The 16,275-nt window shown below is 40.0% G+C and overlaps 1 protein-coding gene across 4 annotated transcripts in view; it reads right to left on the bottom strand.

Moving 5' to 3' along the window:
* SLC35A3 (solute carrier family 35 member A3) overlaps positions 1-9,807 on the bottom strand; it is a 43,273-nt gene extending 33,466 nt beyond the window's left edge. The window contains exon 1 of one of the 4 annotated variants that reach the window (XR_011494861.1): positions 9,322-9,493. Coding sequence is in view for 1 of the 4 variants with exons in the window: in XM_014851507.3 (XP_014706993.1) it covers positions 8,861-9,025 (165 nt within the window). In the remaining 3 variants the exon portion in view is untranslated. Of the gene's footprint in view, positions 1-8,860; positions 9,061-9,321 lie in introns of those variants that run through there. The other 3 variants (XR_006514551.2, XM_014851508.3, XM_014851507.3) reach the window with 3 other exon arrangements.
* Positions 9,808-16,275: the final 6,468 nt, after the last annotated feature.

The following is a 16,275-nucleotide window of genomic DNA, read 5'->3' as shown; positions in this document are numbered from 1 at the left end:
TTGGTATCAGCCCAGTGATAGTGATTTTGGATTTCTGGCCTCCAGAACTGTGGGAGAATATATTTCTCTTATTTTAAGCAACCAAATCTGTGGTAATTTGTTACAGAAGCCACAGGAAACTAATGTAAGTATCTAAGTCTACATTAAAAAAATTTTATGTTTCTCCATTCTACGTCTACTCAGGCAGAAAGTATTTAATATGTTTAGAAGGAAGACTGGTTAAAATGAAGTTTTCAGTATTCAAAAGAATTAATAAATTACTAGGAAAACTGAGTTATACTGAAGAGTGCATAGATTGGTTCCTGGTACATAGTATGTCCTCAATAAATATTTTTAAAATAAATGCCAGACTGAGTAACAAACCAAGGATACCAAATAAGTGAGATATTACTCTAGTGATCTTCTGCCATGGGAAATGCAAAGCCCATCCACTTGGTTCACAAAACTAAACGGTTAATAATAACATTTCTACAGGGAAGGTAATGACTTGACTAATGTTATAAAGTAATTCTTCTACTATGGCTCATTTCAGAAAAGACCAATTTCTTTGCTATTTTAAAGGACATAAATGGCAGTACAGATTGGCACTATTTTTAATTGTGTCTTTGTTTTTATAGCCTGAAATTTTTTTTTTTTCTGGGAAGATTGGCCCTGAGCTAACATCTGTTGCCAATCTTCCTTTCTTTTTTCTTTTTTCTCCCCAAAGCCCGAGTACATAGTTGTATATCCTAGTTGTAGGTTATTCTAGTTCGTCTATGTGGGATGCCACCACAGCATGGCCTGACAAGCAGTGCCTAGGTGAGTGCCCAGATCCAAACTGATGAACCCTGGGCCACCAAAGTGGAGCACATGAACTTAACCACTCCGCCACAGGGCTGGCCCCCTGAAATATTAATAGCATATGATCAGATATAAAGTTTATAAGCTAAAAAACAATTCCCAATTTTAAGTTTTCTGTCCATACAAGACTATTCTCAAACTAACTCCTTTAACATAACTTATTGCCCAGTTTCAGGTACACTACATGGGTCAAAACATGCCATCTGAAATATATCTATTTATATGCAGAAGGCCTAACATAATATAATCATTTTATAAGATAGAGTTGCTTTTCAAGCACTAACATTAACAACAAGTTCCCAGCATTTTCTAACCATTTTTCAAATGTTTAAGTATAAAAATGTACAAGGTAATCAAGAATAATGTTTAGCTATTTATTTAATTCAGCCTGAGGCTACACCTGAAAGGTGACGGGCCTTAAAAAATTTCTTTTTGTAGCATTTGCAAATGGTAAAAATTTTAGAAAAATGTGTTATCAGTGAAAATAACTGAAACTTAATAGAACCTATAGAATGAGCTGGTATTTTTGGATTTATGGTCTGACAAGCTTCAAGAATTTTAAAACTTTTTCTAATGCTGGCTGTTAACTGTGCTGGGGTAATTACCATCTCCCCTAAGGACAAAATTCCAGTGTTAGAACTCAAATGCTGTGTTTTTTTTTTTAACCACCATGCTTTCTAAAAATGAAATCGCAACCACTCCCTGGTAAACCTACAGTCTTAGAAGTTTATATACACTATGGACTTAAAAACTACATAGAATATGAAGACATTCCAATTACCTTGTTCAGTATTTACTGTTCAAGTCTCATGTCACTCTGTGTCCTAACTGATGAGGACAGCCTTCAGATCCTCATAACTCTAATCTATCCTCTCTACAGCAGATATCTTAATAAAATGTAGATCTGATTACATTCCTTCCCTGTTGGTAAAGTTTAATTGACTATCAAATAGAAGATACACATAAAACAGTCCCTGATTAACCTCATGAATTTCCTGCCATAAACTATTACCTGTCTCGTGCATTCTTTGTTCTTCATGCATTCTTTGTACAAAATATCCCTCTTCTTAAAAAACTCTTTCCTCTTCTTTACTTGTAGAACTTCATACAATATAGGTTTCCTCTCGGTGAAGTTTTCCTAAGTCTTCCAAGCAGACTGAAACCTCCCCTTTACTATATTCCTGTGCCATTTTGCACATATCTTTTATAACACCACTCATAAATGTTATCAAACTAATTTGTTGACGTATATGACTTTCTTTTATTCATCATTGTATGTCCTGCATCTCCTTACCAGTGCCTGTCACATAGTGTACGTATGCATGCACATAGGCATTTACTTTATGTTGGATTTATAAAAGAATAAATAATTTCCACATAAATTCTCAGAAGGGAAGAATGAGCTCCTCCTGAATTAAGTCTCTCTGTATAATACATAAAAGACAGGTGCATGCTGAAACTGGTTCTCCTTAAATGTTTTCTAATAATCGCAATTTCACAAGTTAAATTAATAAAAGAAGATTTACTGAGCACCTACAGCATGACAGACGTACTAGCTGCTTTACAGACAGGCATTATCTCATTTAAATCTCCTTTAATCTGTAAAAGGAGATATCATTTGTTTTACAGATTTAAAAACTGAGGTTCTGAGATATTAAGTATATAACTTGCCTTGTATAACATGTCAGAGCTCAGACACAAAGCAAGCTTTCTCTTAGTCAAGGCTACCAACTCATGGCCCATGAATTTTGCAGTAAGCCTCTTGCATGGTCTTTGCAGTAAAGCCTAAGTGTTTAAGTCTGTCTAAATTTTAGAGGGTCAGTCAGCACAGTAAATGAGAGTATGCCTCTGGACCCAGATCGCCTAACTTCACATTCTGTCTCTACTGCTTCATAACTAAGGAAAATTACTTAACCTCTCTGTCCCTCCTTTCCCTCATCTATAAAATGAGGATAAACAATAGTATGTACCTCATAGGATGGTTATGAGGATTAAAGGATATAAATCAGATAAAGTGGTTATACTACTACAATGCCTTATTTGAATATTCACTTTATATTTATATATATAAATTATATATATTATATATTATTTTATTTATGCTTATATATTTATTATAAATATATATATTTATATTTATATAATACCTTTATAAGACTTACTCATGTTAGAAAATGCTACTAGAAATGTTTAAAATTGGCTTATACAACAAATGAATTTAGAAAAAACTTCTTATCCAGCTTTTACAGAAAAAACTAGGCAGAGAAGGTGTAAAGTCATCAGTGGACACTTTCTTACTGGAACGATCTGCTTTCTTAGCATTCTATCTGATGTGACCTAAAAGTTTCCGCTCCATCTTGACTCTAATTTCGACTATATTATCCGACTTGGCATACTTTTTCAACCAAAATGCTCATCTCTAGACAGCAACTGGTTCTTTGGTTTCATTTGAGATGGTATCTCCAATATAGACGATAAACGAGTAAGAGTTCTGCACAGGCAATCTGGATAGAGAAGCTGAGTAACAGTCTAGCTCATAAAGCAAAAACTCTCACATTTATATACCAAACACTCTCAAATTTACATAGCAAAAGATCCAAAAAACAATCATTAAAAATATATAACCACAGCACTACACTCCTTCATTAAAGTTGACAATTAAGTTGAATGTACTTAGGATACACTTGCTTTTTAAAGGTTTGAAATCTAATGTTAAGCTACCAGTTCATACATATTGATATAAACTTTAAGTTCATACACATGAACGACATTACTAACTGCCCGTTTGATGAGGTTCAAGCTATTTCAGTTACCCAGACACGTCTACAGTGTACTCTTAATTTTTTTGCAATTTCACACACACAAAAATTCCACGGCAGATTAATATTAAATAGAAATTTCCCTCTCTAAAACTTTCAGGAAAAGGGAAGAAGCTCAAAACTTAACTCCACAGTTACTGAATGATAGGATTAGGCTCTGAGAGACTGAGTTGATTCTAATATTTATCCAGTCATTCATTCAACATATTGATCCTACTGAGTGAAAGAAACATTTGAAGATACAAATTATATCCATTTCAAATATAACTGAGGCAACCTAAAGAGTATATGCAGGACCTAGGGCTAATTATTTGACCTGTCTGAACTTCAATATTCTCATCTATAAAATGGGGGTGATGAAAAGCAGACAGAGCACCCCCCAAATATACCACTTTGGCATATTGATTATTTTGAGCTGTAGGTACTCGAAAAACAGCAAATACAAGGAGAGGCTTTCTGTGAACTTCTATTACCTGCCTAAATCCTCTAAAAGGAACTCAGTTGTCATAAATCCCCTCCCCAGAAGAGTTTCACCAACCAAGGAGAACTGACTCTTATCACAGGAAAGGAGACTAGAAGTCGGCACCATACCGGAACTTTGTCACAAACTATCATACTTCCCTTCTATTCTTCTAAGGGCCCATTCATCTTTGCTAAAAATCACTTAATCTCCCCTAAGACGCCTACATCTCCTCCCTCGCCTTTCCCTATTAAGATGGTATAGAATTCCCTGAATTCTAAAGCCACCTCTTTGCATCATTCATTTTCCCTGAGTGTGTCCCATGTATATGTGAAGTATACATGTTAATAAACTTGTTTGTTTTTCTCTTGTTAATCTGCTTTTTATTACACGAGTCTCAGTTAAGAACTCAGAAGGATACAGGAAAATTATTTTCCTCCCCAACAGTTTCTGGTGACAGAGAAAGGATGAGATTGCTGAGATACCCTACTCACTCCAGAGCCTGCAGATGGGATCCTGGGAGAACTGGCAGAAGCCAGAGACAGGCAAAAATTCTTACAAAAAGTCAGCTGCCCCTGATCTTTGTCTGTAAAGCCCAGTTGAGACAGGAAGGTAAAATTTTACATTGCCCCTTCCTTTCCAAATTCAGATTAGCAAGAGAAAAACACTTGTAAAAATTAGTTCTCTGAATTGAGACTCTTGTGAATTTGGTTTTGGGGTACCCATTGGTTATTGATCCTTGCCTTCCCAGGGACAGCTATTACTTTCTTGTTTGTCTCCTTGTGTGTCCCAAGAACTTGGCTTGACTTTCTGCCAGCACAGGGCATGAAGGTCACTGGTTCTTGTGTGTGCAAGTGGCTCAACATCAAACTGGGGGTGCAAAAATACGGCCGGACAGAAATGGGGGTTTCACCCCATTTGCAGTTAGCATCCAAGTGACTGTTGCCAGGCCAGGGGTGAATGAGCGTGGCATGTTGGCCAAGTCTTTCCTTTTTTTGGCTATCTTTGGGAGTTATTCTGGATCTTGGGAGGGCTGCTTCTTTTGGATGCTCTTTGGGGAATTCTCTTGCATCATGATTAAGTCATAAAAGGTTTACTGATTTTGGTTTTGAGTCACTTGATAGATATACTTTCGGTTTAAAAAAAAGGAAAAAATAATTTTAAAAAAGGAGTTCAACACTGTCAGAAATATTTACTGTTTGTCCTGACTGAAACCTGATAATAAGATATTTGAAACAACTTTTTTAAAAAGAGCTCTACAGTAAAAAATTAGTCTAATTAGAAGCTGATAGTCAAAGCCTAATGGGAGCTATGTTTTTTAAGGCCTCTCTGTTCTACTTCATCCTGTTTCTCCCATGGGAACTTCTCAGTTGACTGAAATCCTCTTCTTGGACCCCTGTGGACTATATGTTCCACCAACTCTGTCCACCTCCTTCTTGTTGGCACAGTTTTGCTGAAGATAATTTAGAACTTCATTGGCTTCTTTTAGAAACTTAAGATCTCCCCAAACCGGCTCCTCTAAGACCTCTTCCTTCCCATTGCTTCTGCTCCTCCTCCTTCCTTTTGCCACCTTCGATCTTCCATTCAGTTCCCTTGAATCCTTTCTTACATCCGCCTTCAAACTCCTACCTTCCCCATCTGTCTGTCAACCCCTGCTAGACTTTTCCCTTGCCACTTCAGCCCTCAGATCCCTACAGTCACTTATATAAGGCCCCTATCCTCTATCAGGGGCTCTCAAGGGACTCAGAGAACCCCAGAAGCAACTACCTGAGGCTGAAAAGGGAAAGGGAGCCATTTGGAAAATGGGAAAATGAAAAAATCTTAAAAGTCTTTTCCACAAATACTAGTAGAAAGCTTTCGCCATCTCCACAGGTAACCTTATCTAACTCCATTTGCACAAAACACAATTTGGATCCAACTGTTCTTTTATAAACTAGTGAGTTTTGTATTACTGTACTTGACACATGGCTAAAATTTTAAAAAGACAGTTATAAGATCTCTCTGTGTTTGCATGTTTGTGTATATTATAGACATGTGCTATTTCTTTCTCTGGATGGTACTGCCAAAATTAATTTGTAAAAGAGCTCAATTTAATTGACTTAAAGAAAAAGAAGTGCTATATTAATTAAACCTTCTCTCAGAGAAATATAGAAACTAACCCAAATGTTTTTAAGCTCATGTGATTCAGGTACTCTTTGGTAAATAAGAATATCGTTAGTTTAGTAAAAACAAGCAAACAAAAAAACCCAACCAAACAAAAAATGGGTATGTCTCCAGAGTTGTCAGCATTAAAGATAATGCAGAGATACAACTTTTTCTACCTGGGTTTACTAGGTAATAAGTTCATATTAGCTCTATGTTACAAAATTTGTCAACGAGAAAAATAACTTAAGATGACGGCTGGCTGTTTAATGTCTCATGAAGTTTTCATGAGTAATGAAAACATACTTGTTAAAAGGAAGTCAATTAAATATTTGTGCATAATATCAGATACGATCAGCCAGCTTTAAGGAACTAAGGTTGACTTTATAGAGCCAATAAAGCTCCTTTCAAAAAAAAAAAAAAAAAGCCTGGTATCTTGCTTTCATTGTTCCCAGTCTTGCTAGGTGAGTAAGGAAGGTCACTTCCTGGCAAACCCAATGAACCTTAGGATTTCTTAGGGATCTCGAGAAGAGAGAAATTCACTCACTCTATAGGTATTGCAGGCAAAGTCTGATGGTGATTCCTTGGCTTGGCATCGTAGCCTTGAAAAGCTTTTAGAAGTCCAATCTGAGATTCCTTCTGAAAAGCTCCAGCAAAGCAGACTTAAAAAGACCCTATGTGGTCAATCACCACTCTTGCTGCACTTATGCAAATAATCTGGCCAAGTTTAATGAGACTAGACTTAGACTGCAAACAAATTAGTCTTACTGTGATTATCTTTGGTAGAAATGGAGATGACTGTAGAGAGAAAAAATCATGTTTCAGTAGCACACTTTTGTGGATATCAGATTCTAGTGCTATTCACAGTCTTTGAGGTTTTATTATCTACCTGTAAACTGAAGTGGATCCTGAATTCTTCCAGTTTCCTCCAACACCTGGCAATGACTCTCCAAACTAACATTTCTAATTTTCTCTCACCCTCCTAAGTTGGAATTGCTGAGAACAAAAGCTGCCCTGTTCCCAAAGCCCTGCAAGCTGAAGCCGGACGACTTGTGCTCCTGGAGACAAGGATAACTCTTGTGTTGTAGTGTAACCTCATTTCAGATTTTTACTAATAATCTTAAATTTGAAAATGCTTTTCTGTTCCATGTTTTAGTACTTCATTTGATCCTAGTAATAAATCTTTGAGGTAGTATAGATAAATTTCTCAAATAACCATGGTAAAATGCAAATTTAACAAGTATTATAAAATTTATAAAGCTCAGCACACAAGAGGAAAAAAAAAGTTTTAGAGTGATAGTAGACTTCAGAAAGCTTCATAAGAAGGAAGTGGCAACTTCCAGTCATAAAATAAATAAGTCCCAGGGATACGGTACAGCATAGTGGTTATAGTTAATAATACTGTATTGTATATTTGAAAGTTGCTAAGACAGTAGATCTAAAAAGTTCTCGTCACAAGAAAAAAAATCTGTAACTACATGTGGTGATGAATGCTAACTAGATTTATGGCAGTGATCATTTTGCAATACATACAAATATCAAATCATTGTGTTGTACACCTGGAACATAACATTAAATGTCAATTATATCTCAATTAAAAAATTAAACACAGAAGGAGGCGGCATTTAAGGCTTTAAAGAACAAGTAGAATTTCTACAAGGATGGTAAGGAAGGCCTTCCTTGTAGGAAGAAAGGACGTAAGCAAAGACCAAGACAGGTAGGCATAGAGCATGTTCAGAAATTACATTTCCAAATAACTACTATGGTTTAGCTAAAAAATACTATATGTGGAATAAAGTAGTAAAAAAAAAGAATGAAAGGTACATATTGATCTGACTGGAGCAACGAACGGCTTCAAATTTGGAAGTGCTTTGAATGCCACATTAAATAATTTTACATTTACTCTGGAGCTAAAAGAGCATCACACAAGCATTTCTGTGGAAAAATTAACCAAAGAACGAGTAAGACCCCCGGCTTTAAAAAGTAGCAGGCAGGAGAGTGACTGGAAGGGAGACAGGCTGGGGGCAGCAAGTCCAATTTGGAAGCCACTGCACTAGCGCAAAGAAGAGGAAAGAAGAGTCTAAAACATTTAGCACAGGTAGTGGGAATGAAAAAGGGAAAAAGCAAACTGAGATGCTGAAGAGGTAGAATCAACACTTGGGAGGAACGTTAACACCCGAAAGGTAAACTTAGAAGAAATTCCCTTAAAGGAAACCGCCTGAGTTTACCAGTGAAAATGAGTAAGAGCACCAAGTGAGAAACTGTCCCAAATTTCACCTTTAACTACCAAAAGTGGAATGTTGATTGAAAACAAAACACTCCGGTTCCATTTTCAAATAGCGCACGTAACAGAACATAACAAAAGATTCAGTCTCCTAAGCAACGTCCACGACCACATTTAATACTGTTCTTTAATTCATTTGAACCGACGTTCCCGAGAGGCATTTAAGTGGTTTATACAAATGTTAATTAAAATCCTTCCTTCTCACCACTCAGAACCCTCCCCCAACACACACACACACACACGCCCACCCCCACCCCTGCTCCGACAGAAAGCCCACCTGGCCTCGGACAGCCCCTGCACACGTACAAGCCTTACCAAGGACACCCTTTCTGTTTCTTGAAGTTCCTGCGGCTTCTGGAGCATAGCGTCCGCGTCTGGTGGCTCGGTGCGGGAGCTCAAGGGCCACTCACTGAGGGAGTGACCGCCACTTTGGCCCACCGGCCACTTCGCTCCGCACGCCCCAGGCTCTGAGGCACACATTGCCGATTTCGCTCGCTTGACACACCCCTTTCCTCGGGCCCTTTTCCTTCTCCACCCAGCACATTCCTCACGTCGTTCCTCGGAGGTACCACGTGTCACTTCGTCCACTCCCACCCCTACCGAGCTAGTCCTTAAGGACTTCGACACCGTCCCCTCCACTCAGCCGGGCTTCACACAAGCCCCCTGGACGCCGCCTCCGGCTCCTGCTCTGGGAGCCGCCCCGGCCGCGCCAGCAGCCTCTCGCGCCGCCGCCGGCCTCCCCGCGCCCGCCGCCCGGAGCAGAGCGCCATGCTCACCTTCCGCGCAGCCCCGCCGGCCGCGCGCACTGGGGGCGGCGGTGCAGCTCCGCCGGGGACCTCAGGCAGCCGAGCCCGCCGGGTCCCCGGAGACCCCCGACGCGCAGCGCCGCCCGCTTCTGCTGCCGTCGCTGGCGCCAGCCCCTTGCGGCCCGGGCGTTTCCGGGTTCCCGCGGTCCCGTCTCCCAAATGCTCCGGCTTCCTCCTCGGCCCGGGCAAACGCCGTTCCCGGCTCCCCTCCGGGGGCCCCAGCTTGGCACTTGCCAGCTCCGTCTCGAAGGCGAGGTCCCTGGGCTGCTCCGCGGGCAGCCCCCAGCGCCAGCTTCACCGTCCCGTCACCGCCTAGGGCAGTGGCTCCCGCTAGATGGGTCCTAAGGGGACGAGGCAGGCGGGGTGACTCCTGCCGCGGGCCTCTGCGGGGGCTGTCTGGTTGCGGAGGATGCCAGTGTGTCCAACAGCTAAAGCAAAGGCAAAGTCCTTTGGGGCAAAGTACCATTTGAGGGAGTGGGGAGGCGGGTCCAGAAAGCAAACAAACCCGCTTCTAGAAATCACTGTCACTGACATTGAAAACACAGGAGATTAGCTCTGGCGCTGGCTGCCACCCAGTAATGTGGAAAAAAGCATGTTCACTTGGCAATGACCGCTTCTCCCACCCTGGCTGAGAGCTTGAGGCTGAGCGCAGCCCAAAGCGGCACCACCCGGGGGCCTAGTGCCGTTAACCAGGAGAGGACAAAAAGAGCAAATGGGGCCAGAGGATCTCGGAGGTACAGGGGACTAACCCCTTTCAGGCTCCATGGATCCCTTACACAACATCACTCTTTAAAGTCCTTCCAATATCTCTGTTGGAAACCTTCCAACCACTGCAGCCCATTCTGGTGCTGTTCAGGATGAAATGAATATTCTAGGTCCAGTGCGATCATCAATAGTAGAGTAGAAGTATCCCTTAAACTTGCTTAATACATCCATTTAACACAATCCCTTAAAACAACGCCGCTATGCATTAAACCTACGTCTCTTTGTACTGCGAATGATTAAAACTACGTCCAAGAAAGATACGAGAAAGAGAGAGCAAAAAAATAAAATTAAATAACTGTGTTAGAGTAGAATAACTGGCTTTAAAATTTTCTGTAATATGATCTTGAAAAAATCCCTGTGTGGTGGAATTATATTGGATCTTAATGTGGTGTCCAAATACTTTGGAACTATAAAACGTGCCTGGTACATAGTAACAATAGCTAGGCACTATTCTAAGATATATATCTATATATCTATATAGATATCTATATATCTATCTTAGACTATATATATTCATTCAAAAAATAGTAGGTACACTGTAACTATGTGGGGTTGTAAGGGGAAAGAAAGATTTGAAATACTTTAAAAATACATCAGCAGGAAAAATATACCTTACGATATAAATATGTTTTTTAGAGAAAAGAAAGACCTTTCAGTCCATTCAGAAAGTTTTAAAATAAGAAACATGAGAAGTGGAAGCACTTATAATTATGAAACATTAACATGTGCTTTGGCATCTTGGAAAGGCATGAAATTGAAAATGACCAAAACTCTATTCAAACAAAAGCAGCAATGAAAATAGTGGACCAAATATATGAGACCCACAATTGATGTAGACGTAAGCGCTCCCAAAGTGATGATCAAAGGAAAGTAATGCGTTCATTAGCCTTTCCTGGCTTTGTAATTTATACTCTAAAAATATTGAATTGCTTTGAGTTTCCCTGTATATACCATTCATAGTACCTATCCCTATTCCTCATACTGTCCACTAAGTATAGAGTATGTTTCCACTACTCCTCCATATTTTTTACAGCTAGCCCCACTCATCTTTTATTCTCTGCTCAGATATTATCACAAACTTGAAGCCTTTTCTTGCCTCTTTCCCCCAGGGGGTCTGAACTCCTTCTCTGTGGTCCCATAGCATCTTGAGGCATCCTGTGCATATGAAGATAATCTTACTTACTTCATTGTATTGTTACCTGTTTTATAGCTATCCTTTCTGCCCAACACTTTCCTTGAGGTCAGTGCTATCCTATTTATTTCTGGATCTCCAGCTCCCAGCACAGGGCTTAGCACATGATAGAAACTCAACACGTATTTACTGAACTGAACTGCACTGGTTGGTAATGATGTTAAAGACAAGCCAGACAGCACAAAAGCTCACCAGGGAAGAATGTCAGCAGAACCTGAACTGGAAGTCCAGGCATCTAAAACATAGAAAGAAGTCAAATCAGTACTCAAAGCCTGAAGCTCTTTTAGTAATATCAATCCAATAAGGATTGTACCTTTAAGTAGTTTGTCTATATCATCTCATTTAACACTCACGACAGCTCTATAAAGTAGGCATTAGTACCTGTATTTACAGAAGGATAAACTGAGGCTTACAGATGTTAAGTAGCTTACTGAAGTTCCCATATCTACTGAAAGGTAAACTGGGATTCATCCTAATTTGACTGCCTTTAAAGTCCATGCTTTAAAACACTACCCTTAGCTGTCACAGGAAGAAAAAATGGGACAGAAGGGGAATAAGCACAGTATAGAGAAAAGGTGGTAGATAGCAAAGAAGAATCAGTGAAGAGTAGGGGATGGTCATGAAGAAAGAGAGAAAAACAGCAGTCTGGGGACACTGGGACAGAGGACCAGCTTTGGCCTCTCTATTATAACAGATCTGAAAGGCAAAATTTTGGCACCCTAAAGACTAATGAAAACAACATATTGGTCTAAGGGCAGCCAGGGCCAAATAGGACTATGTATCTCAGTGGTATTTGATTAGGGTTGTCAGATAAAATATAGGACACCTAGTTAAACTTGAATTTCAAATAAACATGAGTAATTGTTTAGTATATGCAATATTTGAGATATACTTATACTAGAAAAATTCATTGTTTATCAGAAATTCAAATTTAACTGGGTATCCTATATTTTTATTTGCCAAATCTGGCAACCATATTGCAAGCATGAGTACATTATAATATTGCACAATAACTGTGATTTCCAGTGGTGCCCCAGAGAAATTAAGAACAAATCAAATTATATTTGGTGCAAATGACACTGCAAGCATTGTGCACACCAAGTGACATTCGCCAGATCAGTATTTTTAGGCAAAGCCAAGGCTGGTAGAGAACAGGGACTATGGTGTGTGGAAATTAATAAAAGAATCCTTAACTATATTGGAGTTGGGAAGGCCTGTCAGGGGTGCTTTCATGCCCTGTCATACATGGTTGCTCCAAACAGGAATAAACGTTGGCTTGCATCTCCTGCAGAAGGTGCAACTACTTTACTACTGAAGGAAGATTTCTCTCCCCTCCTGACAACAGCTCAGCCAATTGCCACCCTGGACTGTTAACTTTCTTCCGATGGACTTTCCTTTAGAACAGTGCCTCCCTACTCTACTTTTGCTCTATAGAAGCAAGCTCACTCTTTTTCTCTCTGGATTTGGCTATGGTTTATCATAGCATGTACATCCAGAATGGTAATTCTTTGCTGATCTTGAATAAATCCATTTTGGAGAAATCACTGGCTGTTTGTTTAACATTTGGTGGCCCATATGATATCGAACCTGAAGTGAGTTCGCTCATCCATTGTGCAGCAAGCCAATCTCTGACACCAGGTGTAGTGGAAGAAAGTAGGAATTTTATTATTGCACAGCACTGAGCAAGGAGAGAGGGCAACTAATGCTGAAATCCCAAACTCCCCAGAAAACTAAAAGGAAGGGTTTTTATTTGGGGTTTTAGGTAGGGGAAGGGGAGCATATGGCTTTGCTGGTCAGAGCTTTCCCACCAGGCTGTCTTTGGCCTTGAGACTACTTGCAGAGAGGAGGGAGTCCGTGACCTTGCTGGTCAGCAGCTTTCCCACCAGCCTGTATTTCCAGATGATGAATCCAGGTGCTTGTCCTTGGCGGTGTCTGTCTCTATGGAGGATAGTAGATTCTGGAGACAGGAAGCCAGGGAGTAAGCAGGGAAAGAGTGTTTCGGTTTTAACCACATATATACTGGGTTTAGTAGGGAAACTGATATAAGGGTGGGTATCACATACAGGGATCCAGAGAAGACCCCTGACGACTCCCAGACTGGCAAGCAAACAGGTGTGGTACCCACAAAAGAGCACATTGACCTTGCCGCTATTCTTGCCAATTCTGGAGTTTGAGAGTAAGATTTTCTCCTGGGTCTGAGCTTCCACCTCTTTGCATTCGAGGCTCTATAAGCTTTATTCAAGATCTGTTTTAAGGCTTCATCCTTTTCTGGTTAAGACTTCGTCTGTGAGTTCTTGGGTGGCACTTTGGCCTGACTCTTTGAATCAGGCTGTTTCTTTGAACTGTGCTAGCCTTTGGTCTGATCCTTTTATGAACCAGATTGTTCCCGTACTTGGAACTGGTTAGCCATTGGTCAGACATGCAGACTGTTCATTGGAACTGTTTGGAGCTGTGCTTGACTCCCTTGGGAGCAGACTGTCCCTTAGAACTGCATTGATCAACCTTCGGTTGGACTGTTCTTTGGAACTACGTTGTTCCCTGGTCCATCTTAATGAAATGAACTGTTCTATTGGGGCTGGCTGGTATCGAGCCTGCAGGTTGTTTGAGCTGTTCAAGCTGTTTGAGTTACAAGCTGTGTGAGAGCTATACCTTTGCTCTAGAGAAAAACCTCTAAGAAACAGGATCTCAGTTAGCTAAATATTTGGAGGGCACCCCCCTCTACAGGGACCCCAGCTGATTGTATGTTTAAGAACTGTGGGCCTCTGGTGCCGGCCCGGTGACGCAGCAGTTAAGTTCACACGTTCCACTTCTCGGCGGCCTGGGGTTCAGTGGTTTGGATCCTGGGTGCGGTCATGGCACCGCTTGGCACACCATGCTGTGGCAGGCGTCCCACATATAGAGTGGAGGAAGATAGGCACGGATGTTAGCTCAGGGCCAGGCTTCTTCAGCAAAAAGAGGAGGACTGGCAGTAGTTAGCTCAGAGATAATCTTCCTCAAAAAAAAAGAAAAGAATTGTGGGTCTCTTACATGGACATTTTTTAACTAAATGGGCCAAACTGACCAAAAGTAGTCCAGAATTACAATGGCTATTATGAGGAACTTTCGATCTCCCCAAAGTCATTTCTCTTAAAACCAAATTGGGAGAGACCACGGCTCTAAAATTAAGCAAAATGAGTGATACATTTATTTTAATTGGTACCCGGAGGCTTCTAAATGTGCACAAAACTCTAAAATTGCCTCATTACAAGATATCATGTCTAAATTAACTGAAATAACTAAAAATCTGAGGGGGAACAAAGTGGCTTATGAAACCTCATCTTCTCCTCCTCCTTGGTCTCAGGTGCTATTTCATTTGTTTTCACAGATTCTTTTGTCTCAGGGCTACCCCTGCACTGCCATCTTGTCTTAGACTCCACCCTGACAGTCATTTTGTGCTCATGCTACCACCTTCCTTTTTTCCCCTTGTGGAACCCTGACCCTTTAAAATTGGACCATCTGAGGATTGAAATACTAAGCTCTAATTATTACTTCTAAGTTCACTGAAACAAATAAACCACTAAGAGGAAAACTTTGAATAGCAATTTCCTAGACTTTTGATAATAGACACATATACTCCAAAACTCCTAGGAGAAAACTTGCTCTCTGTTTCTGTCTGTCTGTTTGTTGAAGCTTGTTGGTAAATCACCCATCCTACTCAAAAATGGGGAAAACACATGATTCCTGGTGTTTTGGAACAGCTGTTGGAAAACGGGGTCCCTCTTAGTTAAGATATTTTAGAGAATCCAAAGGCAAGACAGGTTACACCTGGCTTACGTGCCAGGATCTTGTGCCTTTGTGGAAAAATGGGTGAACTTTTAGACAATTTAGAATTATAATAGTCATCTGGGTAACCTCTGTGTTAAATAAGTCCATCTTAAGGGACACCCTTAAAAAAGAGGATTCCAAATCTCTCAGGAGACAATGGATTGCGTTCTTTGATTGGTACACAGAAGCTTCTGAAAGATGAAATGACTCACAAAACAGCTCTAAATGGATCCTTACAGCGTGCAAATAAAAAAACAAACAAAAAACTTTAGCCATCCAAGCAAATAAACTCAACTTAGTCTTTCTGTCAGAAACACAATTTGAATCCGAAACTGAGTCTGCTTGGTAGTAAAGGAGTTATGTTTTGCTTACAACTACATAACCTTTTGTATTTGCCTTTGAAATTTTTTATTGTTACTTTGGTCAAATAGATATAATGTTTCATCCTCAAAGAGCTTTATAGAAAATACTTTAACAAGTACTCTGGAGTACAGGTTTTTGATAACTTTAAGATCGTAACACTGAACTGGGTAAGAATTTCTAAACTCTCATGGAAAACTGACTGCTTTAATGTTTTGTTTTCCAGATGTAAGCCCCCTTTTCTCCTCTCCTTTAAGCTGCCAAATTAAGCAGTTTGGTAAAGTGTATCTTTGCAAGAAAGGCTGAAGCATTTTTCTTTTTCTCCCTGCTTGATTCCCTCCAGAATTTGGAAACTCGTAAGTCTTCTTTTCAAGAGAATATATGTATTTGTGTAAATTCAATGAGAATCTGTTCTCATTACTTTCCTCCAATAGACTTTCAGTTGGAACGGCCCCTCCCTACTCTACTCTTGCTCTATAGAAGCAAGCCCTTTCCTTTTTCTCTCCAAATTTGCCTGTGTTTCATCATAGCATGCACATCTCAAATTGCAGTTCTCTGCTGATCCTGAATAAACCCATTTTTGCTGGAGAAATAACTGGCTGTTTAAGGTCAACAGGTGATATATATTTTTAAAGGATTTCTGTCCAAAACAGTTAAAATACAAAAAATTTCAGTGCTTAGAGAATTAAACCTTAGGTTTCCAGGTGTCACTTATACTTTGTTCCTATACTATCACATTTCTTAAAACTATTGCGTTGAAATTAAAGTCCATGAACTGGAAAAACCAGTTCTTCTTTTAAGCT

Source organism: Equus asinus, chromosome 16 (genome assembly GCF_041296235.1).
Source record: "Equus asinus isolate D_3611 breed Donkey chromosome 16, EquAss-T2T_v2, whole genome shotgun sequence".
Lineage (NCBI taxonomy): Eukaryota > Metazoa > Chordata > Mammalia > Perissodactyla > Equidae > Equus > Equus asinus.
This window is presented reverse-complemented; position numbering and strand designations above follow the sequence as displayed.